Source organism: Vipera berus, assembly GCF_964194415.1.
Source record: "Vipera berus genome assembly, chromosome: 2".
Classification (NCBI taxonomy): Eukaryota; Metazoa; Chordata; class Lepidosauria; order Squamata; family Viperidae; genus Vipera; species Vipera berus.
Window position 1 is genome coordinate 168951957 of NC_138203.1, and position 18407 is coordinate 168970363.

Below are 18407 nucleotides of genomic sequence, written 5' to 3' on the forward strand. Positions count from 1 at the left end.
AAGAAGAAGTCAGGAAAGCAAAGGCTCAGAATGAACAAAAGTCAAAGATAATATTTAAAAAAGTTTCTTTCAACATATAAACATGTAACAAAAAAAAAGGTCAAGGAAACAATCGGTCCACTAAAGAGCGAAGATGGCAAGGAAGTAACAGGCAGTAGAGAGAAAGCAGAGCTGCTTAACTCATTCTTTGCATCAGTCTTCACACAAAAAGAAACTATAGGCCACCTACCAAAAACATAACTGTAAAAGACTAATTAGAAATAAAAATTAAAATAAGCAAGAAAATGGTAAGAAAACATCTATCTGACATTGATGAATATAAATCACCAGGACCTGATGGATTATATCCCAGAGTTCTGAAGGAGCTGGCAGATATTACCTCAGAACCATTGTATCATATCTTTAAAAAAAATGTGGAGCACTGTGGAACTGCCTGAGGATTGGAAAAGGTCTGATGTGGTTCCCATCTTCAAAAAGGGGGAAAAACAGACCCAGGAAACTACAGACCAATCAGCCTGACATCAGTACCTGGGAAGATACTGGAAAAAATAATCAAAAACAGATCTGTGAACATCTAGAAACAAATAAAGTTATAACTAGTAGCCAACACAAGTTTGTTAAAAACAGATCATGCCAAACCAATCTTACTTCATTCTTTGACAAAGTGACTAAATTAATAGACCAGTGAAATGCTGTGGGCATAGTATATTTAGATGTCAGCAAGGCATTTGACAAAGTAGACCACAACATACTTCTTGGTAAACTAGAAAAATGTGGGATTGACAGCATCACCATCAGATGGATTTGTAACTGGCTGACAAATCGAACTAAATGAGTAGTCCTTAATGGTACTACATCTACATGAAGGGAAGTAAGCGGTGGGATACCACAAGTTTCTGTCTTAGGCCCAGTACTCTTCAATATCTTCATAAATGACTTAGATGAGGGAATAGAAGGGGATCTTATCAAATTTGCAGATGACATCAAAGTGGGAGGAATTGCCAACACCCTAGAAGACAAGCTTAGAATCCAAAAAGATTTTGACAGACTTGAACAATGGGCCCTATCCAACTAAATGATATTTAATATGGAAAAAAGCAAGGTTTTACACCTGGGCAGGAAAAACCAAAGGTACAAGTACAGATTAGGTGAAACCTGTCTCCAAAACAATAACTGTGAGAAGAACCTTGGAGTGAATGATCACTTAAACATGAGTCAGCAGCGTGAGTCAGCAGCCAAAAAAGCTAATACAATCCTTGGTTGTATAAACAGAGGCATAGAATCAAACTCACATGAAGTATTAGTAGTACTTTATAAAGCCTTAGTAAGGCCACATCTGGAATACTGCATCCAGTTTTGGTCACAACATTACTAAAATGATTAAAGGCCTGGAGACTAAAACCTATGAAGAATGGTTGCAGGATTTGGGAATGGCCAGTCAAGAGAAAAGAAAGACCAGGGGGGACATGATAACAGTATTCCAGTATTTGAGAGACTGCACAAGAAGGAGGGGATCAAATTATTTTCCAAAGCACCAAAAGGCAAGACAAGAAACAATGGATGGAAACTAATCAAGGAGAGAAGCAACCTGGAATTAAGGAGAAACTTCCTAACAGTGAGGACAATTAACCAGAGGAACAGTTTGCCTTCAGATGATGTGCTTCATCACTCAAGGTTTTTAAGAAGAGACTGGACAATCACTTGTCTGAAATGATATAGGGAGTCCTCTCGAGCAGGGGGCTGGACTAGAAGACCTCCGGGGTCCCCTCCAGCTCTATTCTGATTGATTGATTGTTATTAATATGACCACTGCTAGTATTGCTGAAGCAGCACGTGTGAGCCTAAATGGACTCCAGAAGATGTTAAAGGACAGGAAGGTCTGGAGGAATGTTGTCCATGGGGTCGCGATGGGTCGGACACGACTTTGCAACTAACAACAACAAGTATTGCTTTATACACTTTCTGAGGAATGAATAGCAACAGCTCAGGATGTTTTGTCTGCAGAAAAAACTGCAGTAGTGAAAACAGTGTTTTAAAGGAATAAATATTCATCTTAAGCAGAAGTTGGCAAGAGTAAAATAATATTAATTTCACAACTACTTAAGAAAATGACAATAACCATCTATGCGATAACCTTCTGTTTACAACACAAGACTCCATCAGTAGGCGACCGCGTGGCCTAATGGATAAGGCGTCTGACTTCGGATCAGAAGATTGAGGGTTCGAGTCCCTTCGTGGTCGATTATTTTAGTATGTTGACAGTAGATCTACAACTAAAAGATGTAATTGCCGATTTACTATCCACCGGCTGAAACGCCCAATAATTACACGAAATAAAAAATCATCCATCGTTTGTATTCTTCTCCAGATATGGTGTTATTCTGTATTTGGTTTTATGCAGCGAACAATACGTGACGCTGCATCAAAACTTTGGAACAGAATAGTGAACGAAGCACAACATTATAACGCACGATGTCATTTTATTTTTAGCCTATTTAGAACTTATGTGGGGGTTTTTTTGCAAAAGAAAATGAACGGAAAGCATCTGCATAAAAGCGACGACTAAAAAAACTTACATACAGCGGGGTGGGGTGGGGAGGAAATAATAACAGTTTTTCTGTAAGAGGCGAGAAGTGTAACACATTTAACCCACAGAGCCCCAGTGGCCTAATGGATAAGGCACTGGCCTCCTAAGCCAGGGATTGTGGGTTCGAGTCCCATCTGGGGTGAGGAGAAAGCGTTTTTGTCCAAATGCTCTTGAAAAATCATTTGTTTTCCTGAACTGTTAAATAACAACAAATAACTGTAAAGTTTTCAGTTATCACAGCTTTGGAGGAATGAAACTAGACCCCAAACAGTTTTCAGTATCTTTCCCCAATAACAATTCTTTAGATTCTCAGATGATACTTGTGCCAATAGTAATATAGGTTATATGCAAACAAACATCCTGGAATAAAACAGTGAATATGAAAAATACGACATAATCACAGGTACATTCTAATTATTACAAGACAGGGTATCAGACTTTCAAATTTGATCCCTACCAGTTCTTTATACTTCCAGTCAGACAGACTACGATTGCCAAGAGTGCATAAAATGATTTGCTAAATCATGACCTCAGAGAGAACAACATCAAGACTTCAAAAAGTAATAACTAATGGGCACTAATGGGCAACAATTTATTAATTAACCAGAAGAGGAAGAGAAAGAGAAGCTTTTTATGAGAGTGATCTTCTCCTTAGCCCCACTGACAGGAAAGAGGAAAATCTGATTTAGATAGACTAATTTATCAGCAAATATTTAGAACTGTCATAAAGGGCTTCAGATATTAAACGTGGCTTTCCTATAGCCAGGAGATGTCGAACTCAAAGGCAAAACTATTTCATTTTCTTGCTTCAGTAAATTCTGTGGTCTAGACACTTCTCCGTTCTACTTTAAATATTTTCAAAACTTCTGAGAAAGAAGAAGAATGTGGAGAACAGTTAGAATGGTTTTTCTCTTCTCTTGGCTGTCAGGTAAATACATTTTTTTCTTCTCCTACCCAATTATATTCCTAGGAACTGATAAATCTATTGTAGCGCATGCATGGGTTATGATTGGAATGAAGAATAGCAATGATGGCAAGTAGAGGTGAGCAACTTATTCTCTGCAGGAAAAAAAATCCCATCCTTGATATATATATTTTCAAAATAAGATTAATGATGTTTGAATGTTTGAGAAAGCAAAATGAACAAGCAGCAAGAATGTACTGTAGGATGTATTCCTTGGCAGCCACTTTCTTGAGGTTCTTATTTAACAGTTATGTGGATGGTCCATTTCATGTGGCCCATGCTAGGAACAAATATATTGTTACTGATTTGATTGTACCAAAGTTTTTTATTTCACCGAAGTTGAGAAATACACCCGTACGTAGATAGAAGAAGTGTGTGAGATATAAAGTTGGTAAAATGAGGACCCAGATTGTTGGGGGCAATAAGCTGACTCTGTAAATCGCATAGAGAGGGCTGTAAAGCTCTATGGGTCTCAGTGCTATTCCTATTGCTACAAAACATTCAAAGGTGGAGAACGGTGGAATGTTTTATCCACCCCTAAAGGAGAATAGTGTTGTATTATTCTGTTTAAACACACACACACACACACACACACACACACACACACACACCAAAGAACGTGTTTGTTGATTTCCATATTGTGCTTCCCAGATGCTAGCATGAAACAGATCTGTAACTATCATGATGTGGCCGAGTACCTGAACATCTCCTCCAAGAGGGAACTCCTTTTATATTCTATACCAAAGAAGAATTGGGAAGAGACTTTGGAAGTTGGCCTTGATTTCACTCTCATCTCCATTCTTTCAGTGGTAAGAGAGAATGATTGCTGTGTCTGCTGTTCTGAAGCAAAAGTGATGCAAACAGTGAACAGAGATACTGTAAAAGCATTAGTTGGGAAAGGAGAATTAAGACTTTCTCATATGTATGATTTGTTAGAAGGAGACAAGCAGAATTCTTGTTTCTTCTAGAAAGGTAGATCCAGCTGAGGCTATCATGGAATGCCATGATGGATCTGTCAGTATGTGTGCATGTGATTATATGTATATGTATATGTATATGTAAATCATCTTATTTTCCACTCCACTCCCCTGCAACAATGAACTTGATTTGTACACACAAATACACCTAATCACACACACTACTGACAGATCCATCATGGCATTTCCCCGATGGTCTCAGAGGCATTCCCTGTGATCAGAGAAATTCACTTACTGTGAAAAGATTTCCATTGATGCAATATGGCACATGGCTGACTAAATTGTGGATTATGTCTGATTTCTGAAGGCTGGAAGAAGGGTGCATTCATTTTTTTCTTCTTTTTTCCTCCTTTGCAGCAGGAAAAATTACAAGTGGTCACATTCTACTTCTGGCTACATATGGTAAGGGTACTCGTTTTGCTCTTCTACCAGTAGCAAAGATATCTGTATTTTCTAGAAACCTAGATTAGTGTTTTTAAAAAGATAATATACACCTTTTAAATTATTTCTTTGTTCTTTATTAGGTCTGGAAAAATGAATTTATCAGCTGGAACCCTTTGGACTTCTGTAACATTACCAAAATCACTCTTCCTGTGAACCTTTTCTGGACTCCTCACATTTCCATAGATGAACAGTATCTTTTCTATTTTCCTTAGCTTTTAAATATGTTTTAAAACTTCATTTTTAGAGAAAATTCATAGTAATACAGTATTACAGTACTAACAGTATTGACTGCTACATTTATACACGTTGACTCAAAGTTCTAATTCATTCCCACCTCTAGACATTAGGAGTACCATAAAGAAAAGCAGAGTTTTGACACCAACTGCCAATATTTCAGACATATCCAGTGAATTTTGCACCCAGTTCTGATACAATTTAACATTCCCTAGAACAGGGTTTGTTACAAATCTGACTATTTGCTTAATTCAACGGAGCTGTAGAAAACAGATTACTTGAGGTTCTTGGTTTTACTAATTTATGGGGCAGAAACATTGCCCAGAAGTAAGCTCTATTTTGGTTAGTGGGCCTGACACCTATTCAATATTATAGGTATTATACTGGTAGTATTTTATTACAGGCTTAAATTATGATCAAAACCAAACCATCTCTAGCATCAGCATCAGGAAAATTTAAATTCTGTCATTTCTGTCAGTTGGATTTTGTGGCTGGCTAGTTGGCTGTTATAACAATGAAGAAATTTTCTCACGTATTTTGATTGTTGTGCCATTAAAGAGATTTCCTTATATATATTTTGCACATATTTGACAGCAATATTGTCTAATATGTGCAAAACAAACTTTTATTAATTACAATATTTTTCTTTCAGGGCAGATGAAGATAAGTACATGGCTAGCCGTTATGTTGGCATATCCTTTGATGGCTCCATTTCTTTATTTCAAGCACAGCAACTCACTTCTGCCTGCAACTTGGATATTCACCCATTTCCTTTCGATGAGCAAAAGTGCAACTTAACTATGGCACCATTCCATGAAGGTATCTGAGAGGAGCACCGTGCAATTATGGCTTATCATGAATTTTGCTTGCCCTTCCTTTCTACACAGACTTCTGAAGCTATACTCGTGCACACATTCTCCATATCTCTCTGGTTTCTGCACTTCAGCCTACCATTGCTGCAGTCTGTAATGTATCTGCTTTATGTTTTTCTTATTTTGTTAATGCACTTTCTCCACATCATCTATTAGAAGACAGGAAGTGTGCTTTCTCTATCACAGTGCTTGTCTTTTGGATCAGCTAATTCTTATTGTCTCACCCACCCAGATTCTGATCGCTTTTGTAAGACTTTGGGCCAGACGGTGGATGAGCCCATTTGTAAAGCTTTGGGGTACTGAATGATGTAGGCTAAGTTTAATTTATTTGTTGTTTTATTTGTCTTGATTTTATACTTGTTTTAATCCTATATTAGCCTTCCAACCATTCCACTGAAATTTGTGAGTTGGGCTGCCTCATAAATTTATATACGGTACAGTACATGTATACATTCATATATGATTATTGCTCATTTCCATCACTAATCACTAAAGGGAAGATTTCAGCCCATATTACAGAATATAACATCTTAATGGAATCATCAGTTTTCATTTTGTTTTATGCATATATTTTATATCAGACTTCCCAGTCTGGCTGCTTCTCAGATGTCATGGCCAGACACTTGGGAAATGCTATCCCAATACACGTGGTCCTCAAATTACAACCCACAGTTAGGGCCAGAATTTCTGTTGCTAAACAATGTGGTTGTGAAGTGACTCATGCCCAGTTTTATAATCTTGGTTGTTAAATGAATCACTGCAGTAGTTAAATGGATCATACTGCTGTTAAGCAAATTCGGTTCCCTCTCCCATCGACTTTGCTTGTCAGAAACCAGCTGGGAAGGTTGCAAATGGTGATCACACAGGACCCTGGGACACTGCAACTGTCACAAAATACATGCTTGTTGCCAAGGACCTGAATTTTGATCATGTGACTCTGAGGTTGCTGTGGCGGTCATAAGCGTGAGGACCAGCAGTAAGTCACTTTGTTCAGTGCCATTGTAACTTTGAATGGTTGTTAAATGAATGCTTATAAGTTGAGGATTAGCTGTATACTTGGAGGTAACAGGAAAGGGATGAACCTTCTATATATTCAGTATAGGACTGTCTTTGTTCCGACCGTTCTGAATTGGCAGTCCTCTGGGTCATGGGTCTTATATTCTTTCCAGAAAATGAAGTGAAGATAAAAAGCATTAAAACTTCCCAAAAGACAAACCAAGACAGTCGCCACCATTATTTAGCTGGTGGAGAATGGAAGTTTGAGAAAGTGGAGATCATTGAGGAATCTCAAATTTATGGCGTCTCCAAATACAGTTCAGTCATCTATGAGGTATGGTGTATTGATGCATTTACTATACATCTTCTTTGTCAGATGATGTAATGATATGTGGGAGCAAGCCTGGGAGACAGGAAAGAGCCACAGCCAGGGGAACAATCAGACAAGCAACACCTGGGCCCTCAGAAGGAATGTGGGAATGGCAGACGTCTCAGAAGAGACCCTCCCTGGCTTCTTAGGCTGTAAAGGTGGTGGGGAAGACATGCACTTTCCGACTTGCAAGGTTCTGTTTATGTACTTTGAAAGATACTGTTAATGTGTGCTGATAATGCCACTGAAATAAGCAAAGCTAGTAATTACTGTATTGGTGCCGGTGCTTCTCTTGAGGGAAGTTTGGCAAAATGATAAGGGAACAGTCCTAAGCAAATTTACTAGGAAAGTCTGAAAATACCCCAGGGATAAATACATGATGCACATTCTATACCCATCCTTTTGACAGTATTTTTCCCCCAAATCCAGACAGTTCTGTCTCCATCCCTACAATCAATCTATACATTATTCAGTGCAATGCCTTTCAAAGTTAGCATGCTCTGAGTTTTACGTGTGGAGTCTTCATCGGGGAGGGGGCATATAAACAAGACAACTCAAACCAAATGTATTCCTTGTAGGGTTTGGAAACTGATTGGAAGTCAGACTGATACTTTCCAATAGTGAAATAATCAGGTAGAGTAGGCCAGGTCTTAAAAGAAGGATAGAAAAGAGATTTTTGCTTTCCATAAGAAATTGGGAATAGGTATTATTATTATTATTATTATTATTATTATTATTATTATTATTATTATTATTATTATTAATAATAATAATAATAATAATAATAATAATATATTTATTTATTTATTTATTTATTTATTTATTTATTTATTTATTTATAAAAGGATTGTTACCATGCTGAACACTGGATTTCAGAAAAAGGAAGATGCTAGAACTTGCATCCACAATGCTATGGATTGTAGAATTTAATATGTTATTCCAACATGGGAAAAGTAGATACTGTATATATGGATATACAGTCAGCCAGTTTGGTCTACTGGTAAAGGCACCGGGTGAGAAAGCAGGAGACTGTGAGTTCTAGTCCTACTTTAGGCAAGAAAGCCAGCTGGGTAAGCTTGGGCCAGTTCTCTCAGGCCCAGCTCATGGCCTGATGTTACTCACCTGGCTTTCTTGCCTAAAGTAAGACTACAACTCATAGGTCCAACAAAGTTGTTGTTTGGGGGAAATAAGAGGAGTATTAGGTAGCAAGCCAAAATAAATGTATATGCCATCTATATCGCCAAGGATGTTCAAATAAATACTCAGGTTCAAGCCCCACCCCTTCCCCCACCACCACCACGCAGCTATGAAAGTCACTGGGTGACTTTGGTTCATTCTCTCTTTCTCTGCTCAACCAATGTCACAAGAGTACTAATTAGGTATGTTAGAAACATAGAAAACTGACAGCAGAAAAAAGACCTAGTGGTCCATCAGATCTGCCCTTTGAGTTTATTTGTTTTTGTTGTTCTTGTTGTTTTAATTTATTGAGTTATTTATTAATTTTGATTATTATTTTTACATTTTATTTATTATTTATATTTTTATTTTTTAAAACTTTTGTCAGATGATGGACATGTGCTTATCCCAAACATGTTTAGATTCAGATGCCTGACTGACTGATCCCCTGCTTCCACCAGAAGTTCATTCCAAGCTTCCACTTTGCTCTTTCTGTGAAGAAATACTTTCTAAGAAAGTATTACTTTTTAAGTAACTGTCTTTCTATCTTGTCCTCCTCCAACTGCATTTATGGGGCTACCACCTCATTCTCACCGCAGATACTAAATTGCATTCGTCTTCACTGTGTTTTGGAAAAAGATAACTCATGTACAAAAAGGGCCTTACTGCAGACCATGGTGGATATTTTGCTGCAAATCAGAGAGGCAGAACCAAACCATCAGATTCTGCCTAGGTTCTGAAAACATTTTGTTTTCAATAAAACCATAATTTCCTCTTTTGTCCTGTTTTCATCTGGCTGAGCCTCCAAAGCCTTTTTTTCCCCTAATGGATCTTTCTAGTCTAAAATTTTAAAGATACTTTTTTTCTGTCAACAAGATAAAATTCTTGCTGGAACTTTGCCTAACAAACTGTTCAAAGAGAAATAGCTCACAATTTTTTCAATTAGAAATTGGAGCACGAAATGGTCCTAGCATTAGTGATCAATTTCAGAATCTCTCCAATGGCAATTTGCATTAATTCAGTCCCTCTTGGCTATTCTATCATTTCCCAGAGTATGAGAATATTAAATATTTCTAGAAAAGGAAAGATTGTGGTCTCATCCATTTTTAAGTTGCTAAAATCAAGAAGACTAATGTTAGACTTTCTCATGTGACTTATTCATGGACAGCCCAATGACCAACTGAAAAAAGTGGTTTTCTGCTTCTTTTCCCCAGCTGAAACCTCATCTACCATAAAGGTTGGATGGCTGTTTGCCTGAGATTAAACCCTCTCCTATTGTTTTTGTTTAAGTTGCATTAGGGTACAGTTTATGTTGGAATCACTATCCAGATCATAGAAAAAGGCTGATTTCCATCCTATCCCTGAGCCATTTTCATCTTCAACAATTTTTCTTCTAAAATAAAAGTTCAGAACAGTAATAGGACTGATTTTGGATAGCAGCCCCTCTAGCTGATCTGTTTTACATCTGGAACATGAGCATTAGTTACTATGATTTAACCCCACTTCACCATCCAGCAATGGAATAATTACTGAGGTATACCACTTCACTGGTTGAGTGTTGAAGCTGTCAAAACCAAAATCATGGACCCAGGAGCATCTGTGAGGGAGGAGGAGACAGCAGGAAATAGTCAAGATGGTGGCTCTGGCATGTAATCAAAAGCTCTCTGAAGTGCATAAAAAAAGAAACAGGTTTCTATTGAGCAGTTGCAGCTGCCATCTTGACCTTTTAATTTCTCTCTTGACATCCTTGCTTGGACATAGAGTAGGTTTAGACCAGGCATGTGCAACCCATAGTCCACAGGCCATGCAGCTCTGGACAGCTAGCAATATGGCCCCATAAGAACTTTTATCATTATTATCTGTTACTTATACATATTAACTGTGTTAGATATTTTATATGTCACTCAAGACAATTCCTCTTCACTCAGTGTGGCCCAGACAAGCCAAAAAGTTGGACAACCATAATTTAAACAATCAGCTAAGCCTAGCCTTGGGATGATTTAGCAGTTTGTACTACTGAAATTTATGTTCGTCCTGGAAATGTTGTGTTACTTTAGTAACTTTCTTTTTACAGATTGCTATGACGAGGAGATCCATTCTACATGAATTAATTGTGATTCTGCCAATGTTTGTTCTCTTCTTGCTGGATATGGCTATTTCTTGTGCTTTTGGCTCTCCTGCAGAAAAGATTGCCTTCAAAGTGACCATGATCTTGCAGGTTTCATTTTTGTCTATGATGCTTATTGACAAGTTACCACCAACATCAGATTATCCACCAGTAATAGGTAACTACCTAATCATGTTGAATATTAAATAGTAGACTCCTTGGAACAGTTAGGGCTGATTACTCATTTTTAGCAAGTAACATGTTGTGTGAATCATTCATCTGTCATGGGTCTTGGATATTGTATAAAACGTCTATATATTTCACTAGAAAATTTAATGATGGACGACCACATGGAATTAAAACCTAAAAGATTTCTGCAGGACACAGCAAGTGTCACCCTGACATGGGACAGAACTCATTGACGTAAGAGCCACAGCTCTGTGCTGCGATCTAAGTTGGGAAAAGGAAAAATATAGTAATGTAATTGTTAGAGGAGGTTGAAGGGGGCGTGCATGAATTTGACTTTCTCAGAAAAGCTGATGAAATTTGCAGAATGGAGACATCGTATGTAATTAGAGGATGGCTATCAAGATATATTGGGTTCCAATTTGTGGAAGATTTGTTGTACAGGTATTATGGGGATATTCTCAATGGTCACCTTCCTTTTAAAGAAAGCTATTTTAATGAAAAGCAAAGATGATAAACTGGAAGTCAATAGTATTTGATCCTGGATGGATCAGAGTCAATGACTGTAGTGAATTTATGAGGGAATAGAAGTTGCTTATTGACTTTCTGTAAGTTCAGTGCAACAATAGATTGTTAACAGAGGGCTTTGAAGTTTAGCTTCAGGGTTGGGACTACCTTTTGCCTTCCAGAAGGGTATTAAACTTGGTTTTGCTAGTTGGCTTAGGGCCACAAGGGATTGCTCACTCCTGGAGGTGGTTGATAGGCTAAAAGACCTCACCCCTGTCCCCATCCATCTTCTTGATTCTATTATTCAGCATAGTTTTACATTTTTAATATGTATAGTTCTAAAGTTGTAAGTTGCTTTTCTATTTATCTTTTTACATTATATAAGCTGTCTGGAGTCATCCTATTGGGGAAATGGGCAGCATATAAATTTAACAAATAAATAAAATTCCATCAGTTCCAGGTTCTCATGTCTCATCCATGTATGGTTTGATTCCATAGCCTACTCATCGTCAGATTGTCCTGGTTCTTCAACATTTGACATGGACTTTGTTAATCCAGGTGACATCCAAGCTGGCATGACTGTCCTAGTTCATGTCACTCTCATATTTGAGACAGGCAGGTGAAGCATTAAGTGGTCTTTGCCCAAGGTTCCCTACTGGTAAGGTGGGTGCTAGCTGAGATTTCCCACATCAAAGGTGGCATTCTAACCACTACACTACCCAGCTGCTATACTATGTAAATATGTAAATAAATAAAAGAAATGGCTTGTTAGACTGATAATGCCTCCCTGCCTGTCTCTTGTTTTCTTTAAAGGCTAGAAGAATGGGGACAACTAATCAGGGCTGTTTCTTCTTCTCCACAGCAATATTTTTTACTGGAATCTTCGCATTTATGGTCCTTGGCATCTTAGAGAACGCCTGCATGGAATATTTCAAGGAGCAGAATTCAAAGTTCCCATCCTTCAAGACCAAGAACTTTATAAGAAAATTCTTGCGAAAGGAAAAAATAAAAGCAGAGGACTTTGTCACGGATGTAGGTGAGCTTTAGCCAACACACAAACAAGGAGAAGGAGAAAATGCAGAGGGATGCAGACAGGTCTATAGGTCAGGGGGCCCATTTGGCCATGTGAAAATGGGGGTTCTGACAAAATGGATGCCATAGGAATGGTTGCCCATTTCCTTAATATTATTTCTAATTTTTAGGTTTACCTCTCATTTTCCCTTCAGGAACACCCAGCTATGCCCATAGCCTGTCCTCCTCCCATTTTTCCTCACAATAACCGTTCAGTGAGATAGAGTGAACTGAATGTGTATGTAGTCTAAAATCACCCCATGAGGGGGGGGGAGGGGGGAGGGGGAGGGAGGGATAGGTAGGGGAGGGGGAGGGGGGATTGTTAAAGATAAAATGTATTTTAAAACTTTTCAATAAAAAAAAAATCACCCCATGAGTTTTGTGGCTGAGGGTGGACTTGAATCTGGATATCCCCCTTCCTGGTCCAATGTTAAGCACTATTTCACTAATATTCAGAACAAAGATCATATTGGGCATTTGCCAAATGGCAAATTGCTGAGGCTGCTCCCTCCACTACTTGAGTGCCTCCACCCAATTGCTTGCTGCCTCCCATGTAAACCAGGGAGTGAACGCTACACCTTGGAGGTAACTGGAGAGATTCCTCACTACATGACCTTGGTATCTTTTGTGATGGGCACACCCACCACAGCACGCTCCTTCTGAATAGATCAAATCTCTAGCACGTCAGCCATTCTGTGTGGCACACAATTTGTTTTAAAAATGCCACTTCTGGCCTTGAAAGAATCTCCTAATTTCTTTTAAGGCAATAATACTTTATTGCCTCTCACTTTTTCCCATACAGGAGAAGAGATAGCCATGGAGAACAAACCAACAAGGGAGTTTCCTTTGGTGGAAAATGACCACACAGACAGCCTTGTGTTTCTGAAACAGCTGAGCCTGGAGCTGCAACAGATCAAGAAGCACCTAGCTCTGGAAGAAGGCAAGGAGGTTTCTGGCCCTGCCATAAAGGACAAATATGTCCATTTGGGGAAGTGCCTTTGTTATATCCGCTTGGTCTTATCCCTTGGTTTTATAGCCTTCATTGTGGTGCAGTGGAGAAGCTGAAGTATAGTCTGGAACCAGCTTGCTATATTTTGATGGCCCCAGGTCACAGAATGTGCACATGAAGCACGATTGTGCTAATTTCCCCTTCATCACATTATGACAAGCAGCCTCCAGTCTGTGTTCATATCACACGTAGGCTACCGTATTTTTAAAAATGAGCTTTCAAGCTTCTACTTCTCCTATAATTGAAATACGCCTTGGTATATGTGACACTTAATTGCATTTTCAACAATTTACTGCCTGCATCAGTATATGCTCCAAATCCAGGGTGAGGGGAAGTGCTAGCCCAACCATGCTTTAAACATTGAAATGAGTCTAATCTGCAGATCCCATTCAGGAAAACCAGAGGCATTTCTGCCTCCACTCAGATCTAGATCTTGTTTCCCTTTCTTCCGGGGGATGTTTGGCTCTAGTCCCAAGACATCCTTTCACCCATAGTCCTCAGCCAATAAGCTCTTCTTCAAAATTTCTTCCACCAAAATGTTCATCACATGAAAAGCTATTATGGAAAAGAAAACCTTACCGAAGATCCTTGCAAATTAATGCACATAAAAAATGAGCAGAGCTTTGATTGCACCATCATGTCCACCATCTTGACTTATTTTCCCCAGCCATATCTTGTGGATGCCCCTGACCTGATCTATTTTAAACACTTTAGCCTCCTATTTGATCTCAGTGGCAAGACAGGAGGAAAGTATTATAAAAAAATAAATTGTACTTAAATGTTATGAATACAAAACACTAAGTGTTGATATCCGTAACTGATCCGTGAGGAAAGTGTTTTGACAGTGGAGTTGAACTACTAATTTGTCCTTCAGGCAGGGTCTGAAGATGGTTTCTTTTCTTCTTCTGACCATTTTTGGTCCTGCTCCCTTTTCTTTTTTCCTATTTCTTTAACTACATCTGAATGTAAACCACATGCATGTGGGTATCTAATGCATGATCAAGATAGTACACATATAAAAAAAATTGTCAAAATCATGTAGAAATCTTTTTAAAAATCTATTTGCTAATCTCAATATCATTGTAGTTGCTTCAGGAGCATTACCGTTTCAGCTAAACCATAAAGCCTTCAAGATAAACCACCTTTTAGTAGATCAGGGGTGTCAAACTGCAGGCCCATGGGACGGATGCATCATAGCAAAACCATGCCCGCCCCATTGCCGGCAATGGCAAAAAAGTCACGATACGTCGTGACACGCCACATGACGTTGTGAGTTTGACAATGTTATATAAACTGTGGCATTAGTGGTCCAAACTCATGCTAGATAGGGCAATGTTGTCAAAGAGACTGGCTATGCTGTCAAAGAAGGTAGTGGGCTAACGAGGATTTTTTTAAAATCCTAAAATTTCCCAATGGACAATCGAAGAAAAAAATAATGAAATGTGGGATTAAAATATTGATACATACATAAGAAAATATATTTTAAAGACAAACAAGTCTAGTGCATATTTTCCCTCAGAACTTTATGAAATAAAATTTTTTTCTTTAATATGGTGTTCTACATTTTGTCTAATAAATTTGTGAAAATAGAGTGGGGAAAATTGGTGTAGAGGTTTCTGTATCATAAAGTGCTATCTTTAAAGCATGCCCCTGAGTTCCTTGGAGATGCAGGGATAATGATCAAGACAAGATCTCTCAGCAGTTGTATCAATTCTCCATTAATGTTTGGTTGAAACTGTTTGTGTGTCCCTACCTGTTCTCATTTCTCAGTAATTGGAAGAGAAGGGATGACTCTTGCAGTCATAGAAATGCGAGATTTTAAATGGCTACCTTTTAATTCTTTTTCTAGCCTAGAAGCTCTTGGAAATAAGTTATCAGCATGGTCCCTTTCAACAGAAATGCAGCAATGCCATCAGTGACCTATGTATGACTATAGCCTAACCAACAGAATAGTAATAAGATAGTGAGGAACGGATTTAATGTATTACAATGAGTTGAGGAATCAAGTTCTATAAATAATTATAGCAAATTTTCTTAAAGTAGAACCTGGCCAGAATGCTATTTGAATTGATGGCACCTTTGCCTTCTGTGTAAGGGACACGGTGGCTCAGTGGGTTGGGACGCTGAGCTTGTCGATCAGAAGGTCGGCAGTTTGGCAGGTCAAATCCCGAGTGCCGCGTAGCAGAGTGAGCGCCTGTTACTCATCCCAGCTTCTGCCAACCTAGCAGTTCGAAAGCACGTAAAAAATGCAAGTAGAAAAATAGGGACCACTACGGTGGGAAGGTAACAGCGTTCCGTGCGCCTTTGGCGTCTAGTCATGCCGGCCACATGACCACGGAGACGTCCTCGGACAAGCGCTGGCTCTTCGGCTTTGAAACAGAGAGGAGCACCGGCCCCTAGAGTCAGAAACGATTAGCACGCATGTGCGGGGGAACCTTTACCTTTACTTACCTTGCCTTCTGTGTGCATGTGCAGGTATGTTTTTGGCCAGAGCAGCAGGCAATGGATAACTTTTTATTTAGTTTTCAGTTTTTGTTCTTTCAACTGCAATTTTGTTTTCATTTTAATAAATATTTTGATTTGTATTAAACCAGTGTTAAACCACCAGATAGGCCAGAGCCCGCCCCCCCCCCAAAAAATCAACACCACAGGAAGACTAAAACCAAATTTATTGAGATAGGCTATGAGTATCCTGGAGGAACGTTGTCCATCGGGTCGCGATGGGTCGGACACGACTTCGCAACTAACAACAACAACATGAGTATCTTCCAAATCTGATTGTGCTGGACTCCTCTCTCTTCTTATACTCCTATGAATCAAGGAAGTGTCTGTGTTAGCCTCTTCCAAATCTTATCTCTGTGTTATAGACTTAAGACACACTTCACTCTTTTTTGCTTTGAGAGTGGTGCAAAAATCATTTTTTCTCCCTCAACAATCACCAACTTTCATTCTAAAAGCAATTTAATAAACTACTGAAAGGGCAGAAAGCAGGGAAAGAAATCTCCACTTTAGCCAACCCTATGTAATTCAGCACTCAGCAGGATTTCTTTGGGGAAGAGTTCCTGGTCATAATTCTCACCGAGCAAGAGCAGCAGGAAGATACAGAAGATAACGAAGGGAAAAAGCTTAGAGACACTTTTGGATGTTGGGCGCAAGGGGCAGTCCCACTCCATCCCATTCAGGCACATGCGCGCTCTCTGCCACATACATCTAACCAAGTGATGAATAAACAGAACCACCATGATTTAAAATTTGCCATACTCTGGTGCTAGCCTTTATATTGAAAATATTTTTCCCAGTTACAATCTCATGTGAGACTATTCTACCTTATTCCATTACAGTGGCCGGCTTGTATCAAAAAAAGAGGATCAGGTTGGTTTGGCACGACTTATTCTGAATAAACCCATTCTGGCTCCTGAGAAGCAATACATCCCTTTCAAATTGCTCACAAACTGGCACCTCAATGACCTGTCCAGAGATTTATATCGACATTAAGATGACCAGTCTGTAGTTTGCCAGGCTCTGGGTTGGTTTTTGTTTTTTTTTTTGTGGTTTTTTTTTCATCCTGTGGTCCTTTTTGAACATAGCACAGACATGTCAAACACAAGGCCCGGGGGCCAGATCCGGCCCGCGAAGTGGTTTCATGCGGCCCGCGAAGCCATCCTGGAAACAGTGAGGGAACGGCCCCCACTGCCTTGGCCCTGGCCCAGAGACCCTCCTTCTGCCAGAGACCCTCAGATATGTCCCACTCCTGCCCAGGCCCCCACAGGCACCCTTGATGCGAACAATGTAGAGCTGGCCATGCCCACCCAGTAAGCCATACGCACTCTAGCCACGCCCACCCAGTAGGCCACGCCCACCCTGGCCATACCCACCCGGCCCCCTGAGGGCAACTGCAATGTTGATGCGGCCCTCAATGAAATTGAGTTTGACACCCCTGACATAGCAGATCCTATTTCCAATCTTCTGGCTCTCTGCCAGTCCATCATGAGTCCACAAAAAAGGGCTCCCAAATGACAAGAAGTTTCTTCAAAACTCTCCGTTCTCCCATGCCTGATCCCGGAGTCTTAAATTTATTTATGTTGGTCCAATTCTGCGCGTCCATTTCTTTACTTATCTTGAATTGCAGCTCCTTGTCAGCTGTGTTACTTAATGCCTTTTGAAACCAAGTTCCTCTTTCAAAGATCAAAGCAAAGGATCAATGTGGTCTGTCCTCTTCCAGTCATCTGCCTTTTCCCTCTCTTCAGTTGAATTCCCGTGAAACTCCTGTCCCTTTTTGCTAGCGCATTCAATTGGCCTGACCAAAAGCCTCATAATGTTGCTGGTAATTCAGAAAGCTGGTGCTGAGAGAGAGCAAAGTCCTATGAGATACTCTTTTCATATTCTTCCTTCCGTCAGTTTTTCAACTCAAGCTGCACGAATCTTTTGTGCTTATGACGACCCCTTCTACCTTGAGGTTCTGAAGACCCGGCACTTCAGGAGAGGGCTGGGGAATGCTGAGATTTGGTCCTCTCCATTTGGAAGTACATCTAGTGGAATATTTTTATGATGAATTCTTGATACTTGCTGTTTTTAACTCTATGGGCTGGTTTACATCAGCCATTCAGACTCTTCAAGAATTGAGGAGCATCCAGAACAAATATGGGACTAAAAAGTTTCATTTAGCATTTGAATAAGTCTTCCTTTCTTTTTTCTTTTTTTTTCTTTTTATATGTAATATTAATATTGCTTGTAGTTATCTTATATGAGCTAGAGAGCGATAGATTTAATAGTTTATTGTTGTTAGTATATGGATGTTTATGATTGTTCTTTGTTTTTATACCTTGTACTTAGCTCTGGGAAGTGGGGGGGAGGGGGAAATGGGGGGGAGGGACAGGGAGGGTTAGGTAGGGGTGGGGGGAGGGGGG

The 18407-nt window shown here is 39.4% G+C and overlaps 1 protein-coding gene across 1 annotated transcript; it reads left to right on the forward strand.

The window, feature by feature from the left end:
- Positions 1 to 3617: 3617 nt before the first annotated feature.
- Positions 3618 to 13556, forward strand: LOC308662862 (5-hydroxytryptamine receptor 3A-like; the record flags this gene model as incomplete). The annotated part of the gene is made up of 9 exons (XM_081319006.1): positions 3618 to 3630; positions 4203 to 4360; positions 4886 to 4930; positions 5053 to 5162; positions 5859 to 6025; positions 7248 to 7408; positions 10695 to 10905; positions 12283 to 12456; positions 13294 to 13556. 9 exons carry the CDS (start codon positions 3618 to 3620, stop codon positions 13554 to 13556), a joined length of 1302 nt encoding a protein of 433 aa, XP_081175132.1.
- Positions 13557 to 18407: the final 4851 nt, after the last annotated feature.